The sequence below is a fragment of the Hyperoodon ampullatus genome, assembly GCF_949752795.1.
Source record: "Hyperoodon ampullatus genome assembly, chromosome: 5".
In the NCBI taxonomy this organism is placed as follows: domain Eukaryota; kingdom Metazoa; phylum Chordata; class Mammalia; order Artiodactyla; family Ziphiidae; genus Hyperoodon; species Hyperoodon ampullatus.
Window position 1 is genome coordinate 86,562,045 of NC_136918.1, and position 19,354 is coordinate 86,581,398.

The window sequence follows — 19,354 nt, forward strand, 5'->3', positions numbered from 1 at the left end:
TTTAAAACATATACTTAAAAGATAGGAGGAAATGATCTTTTTTCACATGACCCAGATTCTGTTATCAGCAGATATAAGAATTAACTTCATCCCTATGAAACAGAATGGAAACTGTTATGCTGCTACCGCTACAGGTATTCTGAGAAATCTTTTGAGCCAGTGAATCAAAAACCACATGGAAGAATATTTTTTACAATCAGGAAGCTGTTGTTCAAAAATTCAATTAGCAAACAAACAAACATGTGACACATGTCATTATCTTGTAAAAACATAATGCCACTCTGGCCCCAAGAATCACTAAAGCCCAGCTGGTCCTTAAAGGTGCTAAGAGCCTTTAACCACTACTAAATATCTTCTCTGTGGCATTTTACTGCCCATCACATTGCCACATGATTCTTAGAAGCTTAGGCTTCTATGACGTTTGAGGAAAAAAAAAGAGGGTGTGATGTGGATCAAGTTCTTGGTGATTGTTTTAAACATAACTTTAAAAAGAATTTCCTAGTAATGTAGTATAATAGTCCTTGATACCGAATTTTTCCTAGTGAAGTAAAATAGGCTTCAACAAGATGATGTTAATCTAAGTTTGATCACCTGGCTCCTTTTTCACTTTTTTAGAGGGCACTGATTCATCTATTGTGCTGAGTCCCACAAATGCCTGCTTTAAAAACAGTACAGTTCTCAACAGTTTCCCACAAATATTCTTGATTTATACTGGGGGAAGCAACACATAATAGAAACATTAATTATTCATGTTTTAAAAAAGTAATTACTTCCTACAAAGTAGGTTACTTAGCAAAATGCTAAGCTGCAAATAACTTTACCACACAGATATTGAGTCATTTCACAATGAACCTGACAAAATGTATAGAAATCTGGCCTTCCATTCCAAATCCATTGCAAAGAGAGTACATGCAGTAGTCCTGTTTACAATTTAATGGCGATGAGGAAAGGGCAAACCTAGGACAAGGAGAGACGTCACCCTACATACACGTTTACAGTAGTATAGCCATTGTATATCCTATTTACTACATTCACCACTTTGGAGAAAGGATCAGGGAGGCCCTTCAAACACTGGAACAAAGGAATGTTTGTTTTATATAAGACCTACCAAATAAACAGGGAAACAAATGATAACACACATAGGCACTAGTCTCAAAGCTGCACAATAAAGAAGCAAAGGGTTTGAGATGAGAAGTTTAGGAAAATATACACATATGAGAGCTTGCTGAGGAAAAGGAGGAAATAAATCACAGTTCTAATCTTCAAGGCTACGGAATGCATTCTGCATATCTTCAAGAAGTTGTGCATAGTCGGCCTTGATCTTTGCCTCACCATCTTTCACTGGATCCTGAAAGAAGACATGACAGAATTCAATTTACCTTTGGAAAATAATTTTCAGAACAAATAGTGAGTTATTTATATTTACTATATTTGAGTACTAGGTTGAGGTACACTGGTAAAACACAGGCAGGAGGCAGAATTAACCTTATTTTTCTTTTTTCCTTTAAGGGTAGAAATGTATAAAGTAGTCATCCAACCAAACAGAAGACAAAATTTCTGTCTTGTGTCTTGCTTGCTAACTGTATTCAACAACCAATGGATTTACCCTCAACAATATGCAAAATATTAGGAAATTATGCAGCAATGTGTATTAGATGCATTCCTCTCTGTGTATATGATAGTTGGAATTTAATCAAAACAGAATTTACTATTCAAGGTCTGGTAGTATCACGTTGGGATGGGGGAGTAAAATTTCTAAAATAACCTCAAAATGCACCCCATTTAAAATCTGTATGGAAAGGACCTTAATTGAGTAAAATGTATGAAAGAAACCTTAAAGTGTTTAAGCCTTCTGACCCAATCATTCCACTTCTGAGAACATATACTAGGAAAATACACAAAACCAACTACATGAACAAAGTTGTCCATACCAACAACTGGAAATTTCCTAAATGCCTAAGAATAGGAAAACATTATTCTCCAGCCACAAAATAGTGCTATAGAAAAATACTTAATGATATTAAAGAACAACTGAAATGTTAATTTGATACAATGTACCTGTAAACAGAAAAAAGACAGCACCTTTAGTTATACTACCAGAAGTCATCACTATTATATTATTGCATATATTTTTTATCATCTTCCCATGAATGTATAATTTTTAAAAATAAAATTTGGATCAAATTACATATGGAATTTCTTTGCAACCAAATTTTTCACTAATTATACCATAAGCGTTTCCCTGTGTCTTTGGATATTCTTTGAAAAAAAGATGTTAATGCCTTTATAATATTTTTGCTGTAATGTACATGCCACAATGGCTCTGTTCACTTCTGGATGACATTTAAAAGTTTAATATACAATCTTCTACATACATCCATATAAAAATCTCTAATTATTTCCTTGGGTTATAAGTTTTGAAATGGAAAGACAGGACTCAAAGGGTGTGAATATTTTTAAATCCTTGATACAGTGAGTGTCTACACAAATTTACTTCCAATCTATAATGCAAACACTATATACATAACATACACATTCAGAGAATCACTCTTAATTTCTCAGTAGGAGATTAGTAAATATACTTGGATGTCATGACTTAGAAATAATTAAATACAACTCGACTGATCAAGTATTTTAAAAACAATCTTACACATTTGAGTTTCTACAGATAATTTCACTTAATTATCTATTTATGTCTTGTGTACCTCCCAAAGAATGAGAGTCTACTTAAAAGTAAAAATGACGTGTAATAGGATACTTGAAGTAAGCAGCAGAAATCGTTTCAGAAGAGCGCTGGGATTAGATATTAACAGGCACTTGAGGTAAGGTAATTGCTGCTTAGCAATGATTTTAGCTCTAAATTGCCTGGCACTTAAGACAAAAGGGAAAACACGTCAGCGTTTATTTTAGACATGACATACTACAATCTTTATCATGTGAATTCCTATTTGAACATAGCTTTGAGGTCTCTTCTGGTTTTACATTACCCGAGCATGTATGAAAATGATAAATGCCAGTTTCACACACCAGGTTTGGGACCCAAATATTTTAAAAAATCAAAAAGACACACTTACTACTAAAAAAAGTTTATGGTAGAAACAAATATACCTTGAATTTCATGGAGGAAAGCTTATAGAGGATCTCCCCCATGTGCTCACGGATAATGGACCATGTGATTTTATTGTCACTCTGGGCAGTGGTTTCAACAGCTCTGCGGGCCATGTCATAAAATGCAATCATGTTGGACAGCATCCCTACTGTCTTGTAGAATGGGCAGAACCTAGGATAAATGAAAGTCAAAATAATAAACAAAAACAAAATCCAAGGAAGTTCATAGTTTTTTCTTCATCTATAAAATACCAGAGCATTAACATCTTTATTTAGATATGCACACTACTTATATTTATTGCATGATACATAAGGAATGAAAAAAGAATAGTGGAAAAGATCAATAATACTTAACCAGAGTTTTTGGACAGAGATGTCTCAGGAATAGGGGGTGGATGGAGAGATGGAGCTATGAATTCCTTTATTTAAAGAGTGACGTTAATTTTTGTTAACACAATCAAACAGGAAGAACAATGAAACAGTACTGCTACAATCTAATGACTCTCTGAGGGTTTGTGTTTGTACAGTGCAGTTAAAGCAGTTACCCAAATGGTAAAATAACTGAGTTGTAAAGACTCCCTTGTGACAGTCAGTGAAGGTTTAATAAATAATAGGAAAGCAGGGAACTGTAATTTCCTAAAGTTAATAAGCATTCCCTTTCTCCATTAATGTGTTCACTTTCATTTACACATATCTTTTAATAATGAAGACACAAGTTAATATTCAACTTGCATCACATGCATTCTAATCAAATTTCCAACTCATTTAAACTTATTTGCATACACAATTTCATGCACACTCTCTTACACTCTTTTCAAATAATTTTCCCTTTGTGGGGTTATCTTTGTGTGGATGGTTCTTAGAGCTTCTTAAGTTCCTGAAACAGACTTTTTTTGAGCCTTACTGATTATACTGTCATATTTTCTGCTTGTCTTACATTCTGGTAATCTTCCTATGTGTTCAGTTTCCACAGTTTCAGTCTTATATGGGGCCAAATATGATTGAGGGAGAAAAACTAGCCTATGATGAAAGGGTTCAAATTATCAAAGTTTAAAAGAAATGGGAACTTTTAAATAAGCCATGGAAGTAGCAGAGACAATAATGAAAAACAAGCACTGGGCAGGAGTAGCAGGGACTGGTGAGACGTCCAACAGGGACTTCAGTAGAAAGAAAAAGAATAGGACTCTTGGGCTTCCCTGGTGGCGCAGTGGTTAAGAATCTGCCTGCCAATGCAGGGGACATAAGTTCGAGTCCTCGTCCAGGAAGATCCCACATGCCGCGGAGCAACTAAGCCCGTGTGCCGCAACTACTGAGCCTGCACTCTAGAGCCCACGAGCCACAACTACTGAGCCCACGTGCCACAACTACTGAAGCCCACATGCCTAGAGCCTGTGCTCTGCAACAAGAGAAGCCACCAAAATGAGAAGCCCGTGCTCTGCAACAAAGAGTAACCCCCGCTCTCTGCAACTAGAGAAAGCCCGTGCGCAGCAATTAAGACCCAACGCAGCCATAAACAAACAAACAAACAAACAGAATAGAACTCTTGGGAAATGAGGCACGAAAGTATATTATTTAGGAAAAGAGTAGAAGAGGCACAGGCTGTGGTAACAGGTAGTGAGAAAAACTTCTGAAAGAGGCAACGATCCCCAGGCTCCGTACACTACGCCACAATTTAATCTAATTAAAGATGGCTGGATAATGAGTGAAAACACTGTCATAACTGGAAAAATGAGCCAACTCAAGACAAGGGAACATAGTGGATCACTAGATGTCTGCTATGAAAATATAAAATAAACCTATACACTGAGTCAGAGTGTGTCTGTATGAGAAAAAAAAAAGGCAGGGAGGGTTTTGTTGTTTGGGTTTTTTTTTTTTTTTTTTTTGCGGTACGCGGGCCTCTCACTGTTGTGGTCTCTCCTGTTGCGGAGCACAGGCTCCGGACGCACAGGCTCAGCGGCCATGGCTCACGGGCCCAGCTGCTCCGCGGCATGTGGGATCTTCCCGGACTGGGGCACGAACCCATGTCCCCTGCATCGGCAGGCGGACTCTCAACCACTGTGCCACCAGGGAAGCCCCGAGGGGAGGGTTTTAATGTGTAGGCAGCTCCTTCTTCAAAACCTGATAGAATATCCTCAAATTAAAAAAAGAAAATCAGGCTAGATTACCTGTCATAAGGAGTATATCCATTTTGTTGAAGGAAATCATCTTTGATAAGTTTTGCTACCTCCAGAGTGATTTTATCCGTTTCTGCTAGTGATGCCTAGAAGAGGAAAAAATACATTTTTAGAAATTTACTGCCACAACGTGGGACCAATAGTTCTAATCAGTTAGCATGCAGAAACCACATAATCAACACATGATCACCTATCATTAATAAATTCACTTCATAACTGCTTCCTGATTGATGTTCTTTTTTGGATTTTGTTGTGAAAACATATAACATAAATTTACCATCGTAACCATTTTTAAATGTAGTTCAGTAGGTTAAGTATGTTCACATTGTTGTGAAACAGAGTTCCATAACTTTTCATCTTACAAATTTGAAACTCTATACCCATTAAATAACAACTCTCCTTCTGCCCTCCCGGTCCCTGTTAACCACTACTCTACTTTCTATTTCTATGAACTTGACTACTTCAGATATGTTATATATAAGTATTTGTCTTTTTGTGACTCATTTATTTCACCTAACATAATGTCCCCTCAAGGTTCATCCATGTTGCAGCATGTGTTAGAATTTCCCTTCCTTCTCAAGGCTGAAATGGATTATTAATTCCATTGTGTGTGCATGTGTGTGCGCGTGCACACACAAGTGTGTTGCAAAGGACATCTGGGTTGCTCCCACCTTTTAGTGCTTAGATGTTTCTATGAACATGGGTACACAAATAGGCTGATTTTTTTTGAAACACCACATAGAGAGAGAAATGCCCAGCCAACCCTTAGCTATTCCAGTCATCCTAGCCCAGGCACCAGACATGTGAGGGAAGAAACTTTCAAATGACTATGGTCTCAGCCACCATATGACTGCAAAAACTGTATGAGGGGACCCAAGCAAGACTTCTCATCTGAGCCCACTAACCCCAAAAACCATGAGCAAAAAAACACTATTTAAGCCACTATATGTCGGAGTGGTTTGTTATTCAATAATAATCTAAACACCAGTCATCTTTCTACTTTCCATAACACAAGCAGGTCCCTCAAATATCTGCTGGATAAAGGAATAATCTAAAATTCTATTAGTTTAAAAAATATTTAATAAATACTCATTCTCCCAGCAAGAATCCGCATATCCAAGGTTCTGTTTGTCCTTAAAAAGCTTCAGTGCAACTCACAGACCTGTCTTCCACAAGATTTTACAACCTACCTTTCCCACAAGCTGTACAATTTCTGCCAAGTCTTCTTCTTCCTGCAGAATCTCCTTAGCTTTGGTCCTCAGAGGAACAAACTCTGTGAAGTGTTTGTCATAGTACTCATCCAAGGCACGCATGTACTTGCTGTAGCTGATCAACCAGTTGACAGATGGGAAATGCTTCCGTTGAGCTAGTTTCTTATCTAAGCCCCAGAACACCTTATTTAAAGACAAAATCAAAAACAAAACATAATGAAGTACTGAAATATATTTGTTTGTCCTAAATATGCAATTCTATACTTTTCTGGTCAAATTATTTATCTTTTTAGTATATAACAAGTATAAATGAAATAGAATAAAACTGCAAATAGGAAAATGTATTTCTTTTCATTTCAGTATGGGTAATATCTACAAATCAAAAATTCCTCAATAGTATGTCAAATCTGAGAGCAAAACACTGACTCCTTTGAAGATTATGATGGTGCAATATAAACAGATGAACCAGAAAATGCTTATTAAGATAGATACTTCACTTTAATGAAAACCTCTAAATGTTCTGAATAAATTCAGTTCCATATCATTAAGGGCCAATCCTAAAAGATCTGACAGTCATTTTTCTGAGGCCAAACATACAAATGTATTTTATGCGTTCCTAACTTTGCTCCCCATTTCCCTGTAATTAAAAATTCAAAATTTTAGCAAAGGTTAAACATCTTGAAAGTTGTAAATTTAGCCTCTGCCACTTCCTTTTATCTGAAACTGACAGAAATATAGGCAAATATTCTATTTTTCCCATATGAATAATACATATGCTTTTAAATGTATCAACATTAAAAAAATTATAGCTCTGATTTATATACATCTTTCATTTAGGCTTACTTTTTAAAAATTATTTATTTATTTATTTTTTATACAGCAGGTTCTTATTAGTTATCTATTTTATACATATTAGTGTATACGTATCAATCCCAATTTTCGAGTTCATCCCCCCCACCCCACCCCCTCCCCGGCTTACTTTTTTTTTTTTTTTTTGCGGTACACGGGCCTCTCACCGCTGTGCCCCTCCCTCTGAGGAGCACAGGCTCCGGACGCGCAGGCCCAGCGGCCATGGCTCACGGGCCCAGCCGCTCCACGGCATGTGGGATCCTCCGGGACTGGGGCACAAACCCACGTCCCCTGCATCAGCAGGCGGACCCTCAACCACTGCACCACCAGGGAAGCACCCCCCCCAGGCTTACTTTTAATGGCCAAGTTGGCTGGCTATCCACTAGAATTCATGCCCTTGTCACTAGGAAGCTGCCTAGGCAGAAACTACACTTTCTAAGTTTTGCTTTCATCTGGGTGTGGCTAACAGAATGAGTGGAGTGACCAGGCGTGAGCCCAAAGTAGGTGTGCCTTCTACACAGTCCCCCTGTACCAGCCAGATGCAGACAATTACCAGGCTAGGTGGAGCCCAAGGTGGAAGAAGTGCTGGTTCTGGATTACTATGGAATGGAAAAGAGCTGCCCTCTAATAGCGTTACCTGCCTTGGACCATACCACGAGGAGAAACTTCTATGGGGTTTTTGCCATTGTATCTTTTTTTGTTTTGTTTTTTTGCGGTACGCGGGCCTCTCACTGTTGTGGCCTCTCCCGTTGCGGAGCACAGGCTCCAGACGCGTAGGCTCAGCGGCCATGGCTCACGGGCCTAGCCGCTCCGTGGCATGTGGGATCTTCCTGGACTGGGGCACGAACCTGTGTCCCCTGCATCAGCAGGCGGACTCTCAACCACTGTGCCACCAGGGAAGCCCCATTATATCTTTTTTGGGTCCATTTATTTCTACTCATAGGGTTACTCTAACTCAAAGTGTAGTATTACTCTAACACGAATAAAACTTTGCTACCCGAATGTATTTTCCACTTACAGAATATTAAGTCTATTATAAACTCTAGATAAAGAGCTAAGAAAGAACAGACAGCACTGAAGACTTTCAGTAGTAAGAATGTTGCTAAAACAGACTTTACCACTGCCTACTCTTCAGTGACCAAATGAAATATTTCACAATGATGTGGACAGCCTGGGGTGGGGTGGAGCTCAGAAGCTGACTACACTAGGGAAAGATATACCTGAACAATACCAAGAGTAGCAGATGTAACTGGATCAGAAAAATCACCACCAGGTGGAGAAACTCTAAATTTAAAAGAAGAAAAAGTCATTAGAAATACTTATGGAAAATAACTTGTATATAAAAGCAATTTTTTGCAAGTCAATTTTAATGTAAATAACTTTAGAAATATGACCTTTGGAAAGAAAATCTTATACAAAAATCTTAAATAAAAACCAGTACTAAGTTGAAAATTAAGAACGACAACTATTAAACACCTTCTAGTTTGAGAAATGAGACAGGTTTAATTATAATCTGTGTCACTATTCTAATCAAACAGATGAAGCAGGAAGGAAGGAAAAGGTCTGAGAACAACGTATGGCTTTATGTGGGGATCGTGAATCTTCACATTGTTTTTATCATGATACAGTCTTACCTTAACATGTCTATAATTTTCTAAATTATTTCTATGATATCGTGACTTGAATATAATAAATCAGTCAAGTCAAATCTATAGAACCAGAACATGTAGAGATGACCTAAACATGTGCATTTTAAAGAGCTCCTTGGATGACTCGAGTGCAACCTTGGTTAAGAATCACTGCTCTCAGGGGGGGCTAAATATTGTCTCTTTAAAATAAATAACCTTTTTTCTTATAAAAAGCACAGTTTTGATACTTACGCTCCTACAATGCTGACACTCCCTTCTCTCTCAGGATTTCCAAGACATTTCACTCTGCCAGCTCGCTCATAGAATGAGGCCAGACGGGCACCGAGATATGCAGGATATCCACTATCTGAAAAATGAAAAGAAATTTTAAAGAGAGGTTCTAAGCCAATCCCCAAATCCTAACAGTCTTGCTTATGTAATAAGCAACACAAAGACTTACCTGCAGGCATTTCAGCTAAGCGACCAGAGATTTCTCTAAGAGCCTCAGCCCATCTAGAGGTAGAGTCAGCCATCATACTGACGTGATAGCCCATGTCACGGAAATATTCTGACAGTGTAATTCCTAAATTGGGAAGAATATTACAAGTCATAATCCTATAAAGTATAATCCTGACTTTTTCACCCTTAAGAAAAATTTAAAGCAATAAGTTCCTAAGACTTCTAGCTGTTCATCATAATCTGTGCTCCTTCTTTTGGGCACACAGCTGAATTATATTGTCTAGCCTCCTCTGCATTTAGATGTGGCAAGTAACTGACCCCTATCTAATGGAATGTAAGAGTCATGTGTTCCACCACCAGGCAAGCCACACATCCTTCCATGCTACTTCTTCCTTCTGGCTTACTGAGAGGGTGAGAACTCCCAGGACCCATGGAAGATATGTGTTGAAATGAAAGAGCTCTTTTCAGCCTGTGTCCCAGCCCAAAAATGACAGAATAATGAAGACTGCCCTGATCATCTGAAATAAATGTCTATTATATTGAGCAATTTGATGTTTGGGTTTATCATAGCCTAGTATACATTTTTAAAAGTAGGAAAAGACCTTCCTCCCATTCTTTGTTGAGATAGTTAGACATAGGCATCAAAAAAATCTTCAACTAATTAGCTTGTTTGGTTATTTTTCAAAAATAACAAGTGTTATTTTTTTTAAATCTTTTTTTTTTTTTTTTTTTTTGCGGTACGCGGGCCTCTCACTGTTGTGGCCTCTCCCGTTGGGGAGCACAAGGCTCCGGACGCGCAGGCTCAGTGGCCATGGCTCACAGGCCTAGCCGCTCCGCGGCATGTGGGATCTTCCTGGATCAGGGCACGAACCCGTGTCCCCTGCATCGGCAGGCGGACTCTCAACCACTGCGCCACCAGGGAAGCCCTAACAAGTGTTATTAACGTGAGTAATAATCTTAATTATCCAGATCATTCTGCTATGCAGATTGGGTCCTCTCCTGTAAAATCACATACAGTAAACCACTTAGAAGAAGCTAATATACAGAAAGAAGTCCTGGGTTCTACTTCCTATTCTGTTAATCTTAGCAAAATAACTTCATTTCCCAGTGTGGTTTCCTAATCTGTGAAAATGGAATAACTCTCACCCTATCTATCGGTACATATCAGATGAAATGGTTTCTATAAATGCCCTCTGCAAAGTACAAAGTACTATACAACTCTAAGATATTAGAAATGTGTATTTGTTGCTACATCATAAGCATCCCCAAATCTACTGCCCTAATTCCCTTATTTTACCAGTAAAGAAACAGATGCTTATATAAGTAAAACAAAATAGTTGCTGGAAAACTCAGAACTTTACTATTTATCATATTACATCCTTCAGAATAAAAAATACTGACTTAGGCTTCCAAAACATGATCCAAGGAACAAAGTCTTTAAGAAATACCACTTATCATTATTAAGGCTTAAAAAACACAGTAATTATCACATATTTCAATCTGATGGTAGAATCAGATCCTCTCTTATACAAGTACACTATGTCTCTGTGATAACATTCACTAATGCCTGTGTGTATGTATTTATTAAAAAGACTTGATAGAAGAGACAGATACACATGACTAAACCTCAAAGAGGTCTCATAGACCACTTTCATAGACCTAAAGATATCAGTGCCTACAAGAAAAAAAAAACAAACCCTCAAAATCAAAAGATAAGCAAACTAGGACAATATCTGCAATTCGTAACAGATGAAAGACTGATTTCAAAGAACTTTACCAATCCATATGATAAACAACTACTACCAATACAAAAATGGACAGAAGGCAGTTTGCAAATGGTTAATACACACAGAAAAGATGCTAGCTCACTGTAAGAAATACAGACCGAATAGGCATCTAATAAAGCAGGGACAGTAAAATGCTAACGATCAGATCTAGGTGTGGGGTCCATGGGTATTCACTGTAATATTCTTTCAACTTTTCTGTATGATAATGATCATAAGAAAGTGTTGAAGAAATTAGCATTGGTGAGTATGTGAAGAAGCAGAATTCTTGTCCACTGTTATTCCTTTTCAAGAGCTATTAGAAACTAAAATCTAAATTAACAGTTGTATTCTTAGCAATTTTACTTCTAAGAACTTACCTGACAAAAATACAAAGAAACATGCACATAAAACATACAAAGCCACAGTGTAAAAAACATGCTTAAGAATGTTTTATGGTGTGAAGTTTGTGGGAGCAAAAAAATTATCAATAATCCAAGTGCCCCCTAAAAGGATGCTGGTTAAATAAATTATGATATATCCATACAAAGGGATACTGTGCAGCCATTTAAAAGAAGTAGGTAGACTTCTTGTCCTAAAATAGTAGATGAGTATGTCACTTTCTCCTTCTCCTCATACGAGTAACCACCAAACAAGGAGAACAAGAAATATAGAAACACAAACTCCATAGTCAAAAACTAGGGGCCATGTTTAGCTTTACAACAAAATAATGAGGAAAGCCAACTAAATGAGATAAAAAACAAACAAGGGGGTGGAAAGACACGAAGAATTCACCTGAGGCTGCACATCTCAGATTAAGCTTTTGCAAACCAGAAGTACATCCTGAGGGGCAAAACCAAGAATCCGTTGTCTGGAACACAGTAAAAGGGGTACAGGGCTAGTGGCAGGGGTTCCTTGGACCCAGTTTGGCATCAAGGGGAAGTAGAGAGATGGGGACAAATAAAACAAAGGCAGGCACTCCTTTTCAGTAAGTAAAAAGTGAATGAGGCAGGGTAGAAGAGAAAGAATTCATTGTAAGTGGCCTTGTAGCTGTGGATTTTTGTTGGCAGGAAAGAAAAAGTAAAATAACTTACACAACTCTATGCTATAACAAACTTCACAGATTACCAGGAAGAATTCCTGCTACCCTGGACCATAGTAACAACCATTCCCTCCCATCTCCTGCAAAGATGATTAATAGTAATAATAAACATCAGCACAGGAACTAAACAAAAATAAAAGAAAAAAAGAGACAGAAGAGCAGAGTACAACAATGAAACTGCCAAGAAACAAATGAAAACTGTGACCACAATTAATTAATAAAAGAAAATCTTAATATTGCATCCTACCACAAAATAAAAATCTCAAAGAATATACAGTAAGATCACAAAAGATGTTTCATGAGCCAGCAGAACTCAGCAAAGAGCTAGAAGGACATAAAGGCTTCATTGGAAGCAATACAAAGAATACACGTTGATTACCCTGTTAAAAAATGGATAAAAGGCTAAATAAAAAGAATTAGAGGGGCTTCCCTGGTGGCGGCAGTGGTTGAGAGTCCACCTGCCAATGCAGGGGACATGGGTTCGTGCCCCCGTCCGGGAAGATCCCACGTGCCGCGTAGCAGCTGGGCCCGTGAGCCATGGCCACTGAGCCTGCACGTCCGGAGCCTGTGCTCCGCAACGGGAGAGGCCACAACGGTGAGAGGCCCGCGTACCGCAAAAAAAAAAACAAAAAAAAAAAAGAAAACAAAAAAACCATAATGGAAGAGAATAAGTTTCAGAAACAATTCTCAAAAATTTTCCAAAATAAAAGACATATTCATAAATTGAAAAGGTACACTATGTCTCAGGAAAAAATTATCAGAACTATCAATACAGGGATATATCCTAATAAAGTTATAAGACTTCAAGGTTAGGACTTCCCTGGTGGCCCCATGGTTAAGAATCCGCCTGCCAATGCAGGGGACACTGTTTTGAGCCCTGGTCCAGGAAGATCCCACATGCCGCGGAGCAACAAAGCACGTGTGCCAGATACTGAGCCTGAGCTCCAGAGCCTGTGAGCCACAACTACTGAACCCATGTGCCACAAGCACTGAAGCCTGCACAGCTAGAGTCCGAGCTCTGAAACAAGAGAAGACACTGCAATGAGAAGCCCGTGCAACGCAATGAAGAGTAGCCCCCACTTGCGGCAACTAGAGAAAGCTCGTGCGCAGCAACGAAGACCCAACAATGAAGGCCCGACACAGCCAATAAATAAATAAATAAATAAATAAATAAATAAATAAATAAATAAATAAAAAGAAGACTTCAAAGTTAAAGAGACATTCCTTTGGGTAAAAAGAAAAATCACCTATAAAAGGAAAAAAAGTAGGCCAGCGTCAGGTCTCTCCCCAGCACTTAATGCTGAAATAAGAGTTCTCGAGGCAAGAAATACTGATCAAAAAAGTTTATACTCTGCCAAACTGTTAAAATTTAAAGGCAGCTGAAAAAACCCAGACTTACAAAGAAACAAGAATTCAAATTTTGTCCAACCATGAAACAAATGGAAAAACTGTAGTCAAGGGACTGCCAGTGGGCATGACTCCATTTTACTAGGTCTAAGGCTAATACAAATACTGGATTTATGGTTATAGAAAAGAATATGAACATTATAAATCCTGAAAATGTAGAAATCAAAGCACCAAAAGCTGGATGGAAGTGGGAGCAAAGATGAAAGATAATATATAAACATACTGATATTCAAAGTATTTCAGTTCGAAGCTGATAATTCAAGTTATAGAGATACAGATATATTCAGAGATACAGCAATGATAAAACATATAATGAAAAAAAAAACCAGTAATACATCAATACATCATTTTAAAGTCATCAAAAAGATTGTGGCAGCTCTATTAATGACATTCTCAAGATATAATAATATGTGAAATATTAAAAAAAATATTCTAGGAACATAGCTGTGTGTATGAAGGTACTTTAGAATGAAAGAAAAGTTCTTTGGAAAAGAAAAAGTTTGGTGCTAGCTTTAAACTTAAGAACAGATATGTTAATCACTTTTATTCCAATTCATATACTCACCAGTATAAATAGAGGCTTCTCTAGCAGCAACAGGCATATTAGAGGTATTGGCTACCAATGCTGTCCTCTTCATGATTGACTCTACCTTACCATCAACTTCCATCGTGAGCTAGAGGCAAACAATCTATCAGTGATCCCCAGAACATTTCAGTCCCCTTTTCATAACTTGTTTATATTTAATCCCTCTTATAATCTGTATTCCCAAAGCCATATTCCCATCACTCCAACCTCTTCCCTCTATCCCACTGTGCTGTAAAGAAAACAGCCAGTATTTCCATTTCATAAATGAAGCCCATTATTTTATGGAAAAAGGAATATTACTACAGTAACCTAGTAGATCATATAAAGGCTATGTAAAGTTCACACCTATAAATATTTTGCCTATTGTACCTTTCTCCCAATAACTGAAAACCACCAGACCACAAAAAGAAACTTTCAAGTGTTTGACTGAAAAATTCAAATTCCTCTCCTTGAGTATACAAACTGAATCACAGATATAATTAGAAAATTCCTTGAAAGATCCTTGACAAATGAGAACACTGCTCCAGATCCAACACAAAGCTTTATTAATTGCCAATTAAAGTTGATTAGTGGTATTTTCTCTAGAATAGTATTGGAAGCTTTATAGATACAGACCTCTGGGAAGTCCCGGAGGACTTCAGACATCTCATTTCCTCTCTCACCACATCCTACGTAGATGATCACATCACTGTTGGAATACTTGGATAGAGACTGCGATATCACGGTCTTTCCACAGCCAAAAGCCCCAGGGATTGCAGTAGTTCCTCCCTGTACACATCTATACAAATAAAACAAGCACGGATTACTTTACTCGCTAATACATACCAATAAATAAAGTAGGTAAGTGACACAGAAATACAAGTTAAAGAACGAAAGCACTTTATAATACTGTCATCTGTATCTATATATATATACTTACAAAGATAGATATACAGATAGATATATAACAATTGCTCCCCTAGTTTCCACCTAGAGTAGTATATGTTGTTTATTATAAATTAATCATTTCTATCATCTTTAATAGCGAAAAGTGAAAGTATATTCCATAAGGTAACTGGGGAAGAGGAATATGAAAATAAATAAAATAGTACTAATGATATTCTGAATGCTTAAATAAATTAGTTTAGGGAAGGACAATATAAGAATTAAAGCTGAAAGAAAAATATAAATGCTTTGAAAGTTGTCTTCTGAGGTAAAAAATAAGATCTAAGAAATTCCTATCTTGTTACAGAGGTTAATAAATGAAGACTTTTGTTAAGGTGTTAAGTCAGTCCCCTTTTACGCATTCAATAGCGATTTATGAGGTACTTCCAAGGTACTACAAACTATGCTTGAGATGCTGGAGAGACAACAGCGGAGAAAATAGCTATGTTTCTATATTCAAAGAGCTCACATTCCAGTGGAGTAAACTGGAGAGTCAGCTTGTGATTACAGTACCATTTAGCAACCACTTTCAAACTTTCCCTAAAAGGTGTCAGTGGAGAGTGAAATACCGTTAAGGGCAGAGGGAAGTGAATGTCACAGGTGTATGTGTGCGTGCGGGTGAGTGTGTGTGTCAGGCAGGAGTGTCTGGGCAGGAGAAATGAGACATCATGCTAAGGGAAATTCCTTGGTAATAGTGTGTTTTATCATAAAATTCACACAAACACTGCATCCTTAATAATAATAACAGACTTTTCTCATATGAAACTAATACGCATTAAAATGTTTTCTCCTTCAAACCTTTCAGTGACTCTGATACACTAAGAAGCCATGTCCATTCCGCCTATGGCTTTGTATACGTCTTTCAAATCACCTTTAAGCCAGGGTGGGGAGGCAAGGCTGGGTGTGCCCCACTTTAGAAGTTCAACAATCCAATGTGGAAAGTGCTATCATAGAGACCATCCAAGGTTTGTGGGAGTACACAGGAAGGAGTACAAAGTCTGACACTGGATGGGAGTGGGGTTAGGAAACTCTTTCCAAAAGAAGCTAAGACCTGAAAGAAAATAGAAATTAGCCAGATACAAGGAAATAACATTCCACATAGAGGGAATAGAATGCCCAAAGGTCCAGGGGCAAGAGGGAGCATTGCTTGAAGAATTAAAAGTCCTCCATTAAACCTGGAAGATGGTGTATAAGGAAGCAGTTGGGCAGGCAAGTGGCTGAGACAATACTGGAAGGTAAGCAATAGTCAGATCATGGGTGGCTTTGTAAGGAGTTAAGGAGTGTGTGTTTGTCTTGAGAGCAATAAAGAGCTCTGAAGGGTTTCAAGCAAAATTGTGCAGGATCACATATGTGTTTTAGTTGGATCACTATGTAATATGGACAACCACTTGGAAAGAAGGCAAAACTGAAGATGGGAAGTCTGATTAAATGTGTTTATTACAGGAATTAGGGTAAGATCCTTAATTATAGTCATGGAGTAGAGATGACAGATGCAGATAAAAATATTTAGGGAATAGAATAACAGCATTAGTTCACTAATTAGATGTGGGAGGGTAAAAATGATACTTGAGAGAAGTCATAGATTTTAGGTTAGGCATTTACTGGATGTATGATAATGACATTGGTTGAGAGAGGCAGCAAAGTTTCAAGGAAAGGAGTGGTGATTAAGATGATGATTTTAGTTTTAAACATACTGACTTTGAGGCACCTATAAGATATTCAAAAGGAGAGGTATAATCAGAAGTGGATATATGAGTCTGGAACTCAGATGAAGATACAGGTTTAGAAATCTTCATATATAGATGAACATTTAAGTCTCGAGAGAGAATGAAGTCATCCACAGAGGGTAAGACATATAATGAGGAAAGAAAAGGGAAAACCTCCAAGAAATATCAAAATTAAGGGAGAAGGAACCTGCAACAGAGAATAAGCAATAGCTTCTTGTAGACAGAAGCTTACTGGAAAAGCAAAGAAAGAGGGTGTTTCAAAGAGGAAGGAGTAGAAAGCAATATCCAATATCCAAAGTTGTAGGAATTAAGAAAACACTAAAATGTACTTATTGAATTGGGAGTGACTGATGATGTTAGTGAGAGTAGTTTCGGTTGAGGGGTGGCACCACGGGCAGAGCAGTACAGTGAATTAGAGTGGGAAAAGTGGAGATAACTAATTTACTTTTTTAAAGAGGTTTGGCTGTGAAGATAGGGAGAAAAGTAGTGGAAGGTAGAAAGGGGAAAAGGGTCGAAGGTAGATGTCTTCTCATTAGATGGGAGATAAAGAGAATATCACTTAATGGGAGGTCTTTGAGGAAACATGAGGTGGGATAAACTCCAGAAAAAGGAGAGAAGTAAGGGATGCATGGGAATGTACATTAACTGATGGAGTTCCAAATCTCATGGCCTCTCAATTGTCTGTGAAGGATCTAGCATGATCATTTGTTGAGAATGAAGGAGAAAGAAGACTGGAGTTGAAGCTCTGAGGCAAGTGGAGAGGTTTGAAATAGTCACTGAGGAGAGCAGGAGAATGATAATTAGGGAAATGCTGAATGACTGTGCCACAGTGGTGAGATACCAACTTGCACTTATTTATTTTTCTCAGTAGCCTGTGTGTAGATTTGGGAAAAGGAGATAGCAGGACTGATTCACAGTTGATATTTTGCCAGGTGGGCGTGACAGAAGACAAAGGAACCAAGAAAATTTAATATACTGATAGATGTTAGTAAAAGTGATAGACTATTAAATTTAAACTGGATAGTGAAGGATATGGAAACAGGAGGTACTGACTAAATAAGAAGAGTCCAAGTAATGAAGATCTTATGAGAGAGTAATAGTGAGAACAACGCACAGAGTAGGTTTAAAGGTAAGAGGCTGAAGAGTAAGTCATACATGGGTTGGTGATCAGAAGTTGAAAGAATTACTACATCACTGCTTCAGTCTTCTCTGTGAATTAAATGATGAAGTTATTTGTTAAAAGTAAAGCAGGGTAGGGTTTCCCTGGTGGCACAGTGGTTGAGAGTCCGCCTGCCGATGCAGGGGACACGGGTTCATGCCCCGGTCCGGGAAGATCCCACATGCCGCAGAGCGGCTGGGCCCGTGAGCCATGGCCGCTGAGCCTGCACGTCCGGAGCCTGTGCTCCGCAACGGGAGAGGCCACAACAGTGAGAGGCCCGTGTACCGCAAAAGAAAAAAAAAAAAAAAAAAAAGTAAAGCAGGGTATGCTGATGCCTAAGATTTAAAGAGAAAGGAAGTTTTTAAGCAGGTGATGAAGAAAATGGCAAAGAGCAGACTACAAAGTAAGAAAGATTGCTGGGTAGCATAGAGAACCCAGTTGATGTTAGAACCCAGTTGATGTTAGAAGTCATCCATTTATAGTGACACCAATCTACTAATTCTGGGATAACTTAAGAAAAATAGTTATATTGTTTTGGCACAGATTTCCTTCTGGAAATTTCATTTTTTCAGAAAGTTTTAGAAATAATGCTTTCCTTTTGCAACTGTGAAAAAATAAATTTTCTTCAACAGTTTGATTCTCTAAATAAGCACTGGTAAAATACATTACTCTAGATAAAACGTATTACAGGATGAGCACATAAAATTTTTATCTATAAAGAAGTGAAACAATAAGCACATATAATAACTCTGAGGGAAAACCATGGGACACAAATCAAACTTACGGAAAAAGAGCATCAAGGACTCTCTGGCCAGTCAACAGAGGATGATTAGCTGGCAACTTCTCAGTGACAGGCCGAACCTGACGTACAGGCCATACTTGGACCATGCTGAACTTCTCCTTTATACCTTCAAATTCAAGCTCCAACACAACATCCTACAAAAATACAGCAGGACTTTAAGTACATTATAAACATTTCTTCCTCTAAAATCAAAGTAATGTCAGATTTCTCTTGGGGGGTTAGGGAGGTGGTATGTGGAAGTGGGGAGGGAGATTTACACTTTTTTATTGTAAATCTTTACATACTGTTCTAATTTTTTTTAAGTGAGTTTGTTTTTATTTAAACAAAGGCTTGACTATCACAGTAACTAAGAGAGTCACAAATAAAAGTACATTCAGTAGCCATAGTTTTCATAACTGAGGATCTAAAATTAATGTGCAAATGGAAAAAAGGTGACTGTTCCCAAAGGGCTATTT

At 37.9% G+C, this 19,354-nt stretch overlaps 1 protein-coding gene across 1 annotated transcript in view; it reads right to left on the reverse strand.

Moving 5' to 3' along the window:
* Positions 1-1,197: 1,197 nt before the first annotated feature.
* The window catches only part of ATP6V1A (ATPase H+ transporting V1 subunit A), a gene marked incomplete at its 5' end in the record, with an annotated part of 30,842 nt that continues 12,685 nt past the window's right edge, over positions 1,198-19,354 (reverse strand). Inside the window, 10 exons of the mRNA XM_079704868.1 lie at positions 1,198-1,348; positions 3,109-3,280; positions 5,274-5,368; positions 6,473-6,676; positions 8,563-8,626; positions 9,223-9,337; positions 9,431-9,553; positions 14,267-14,375; positions 14,903-15,065; positions 18,882-19,033. Of these exons, the coding sequence (XP_079560994.1) occupies positions 1,256-1,348; positions 3,109-3,280; positions 5,274-5,368; positions 6,473-6,676; positions 8,563-8,626; positions 9,223-9,337; positions 9,431-9,553; positions 14,267-14,375; positions 14,903-15,065; positions 18,882-19,033 (1,290 nt within the window). The 3' untranslated portion in view covers positions 1,198-1,255. The remainder of the gene's footprint in view (positions 1,349-3,108; positions 3,281-5,273; positions 5,369-6,472; positions 6,677-8,562; positions 8,627-9,222; positions 9,338-9,430; positions 9,554-14,266; positions 14,376-14,902; positions 15,066-18,881; positions 19,034-19,354) is intronic.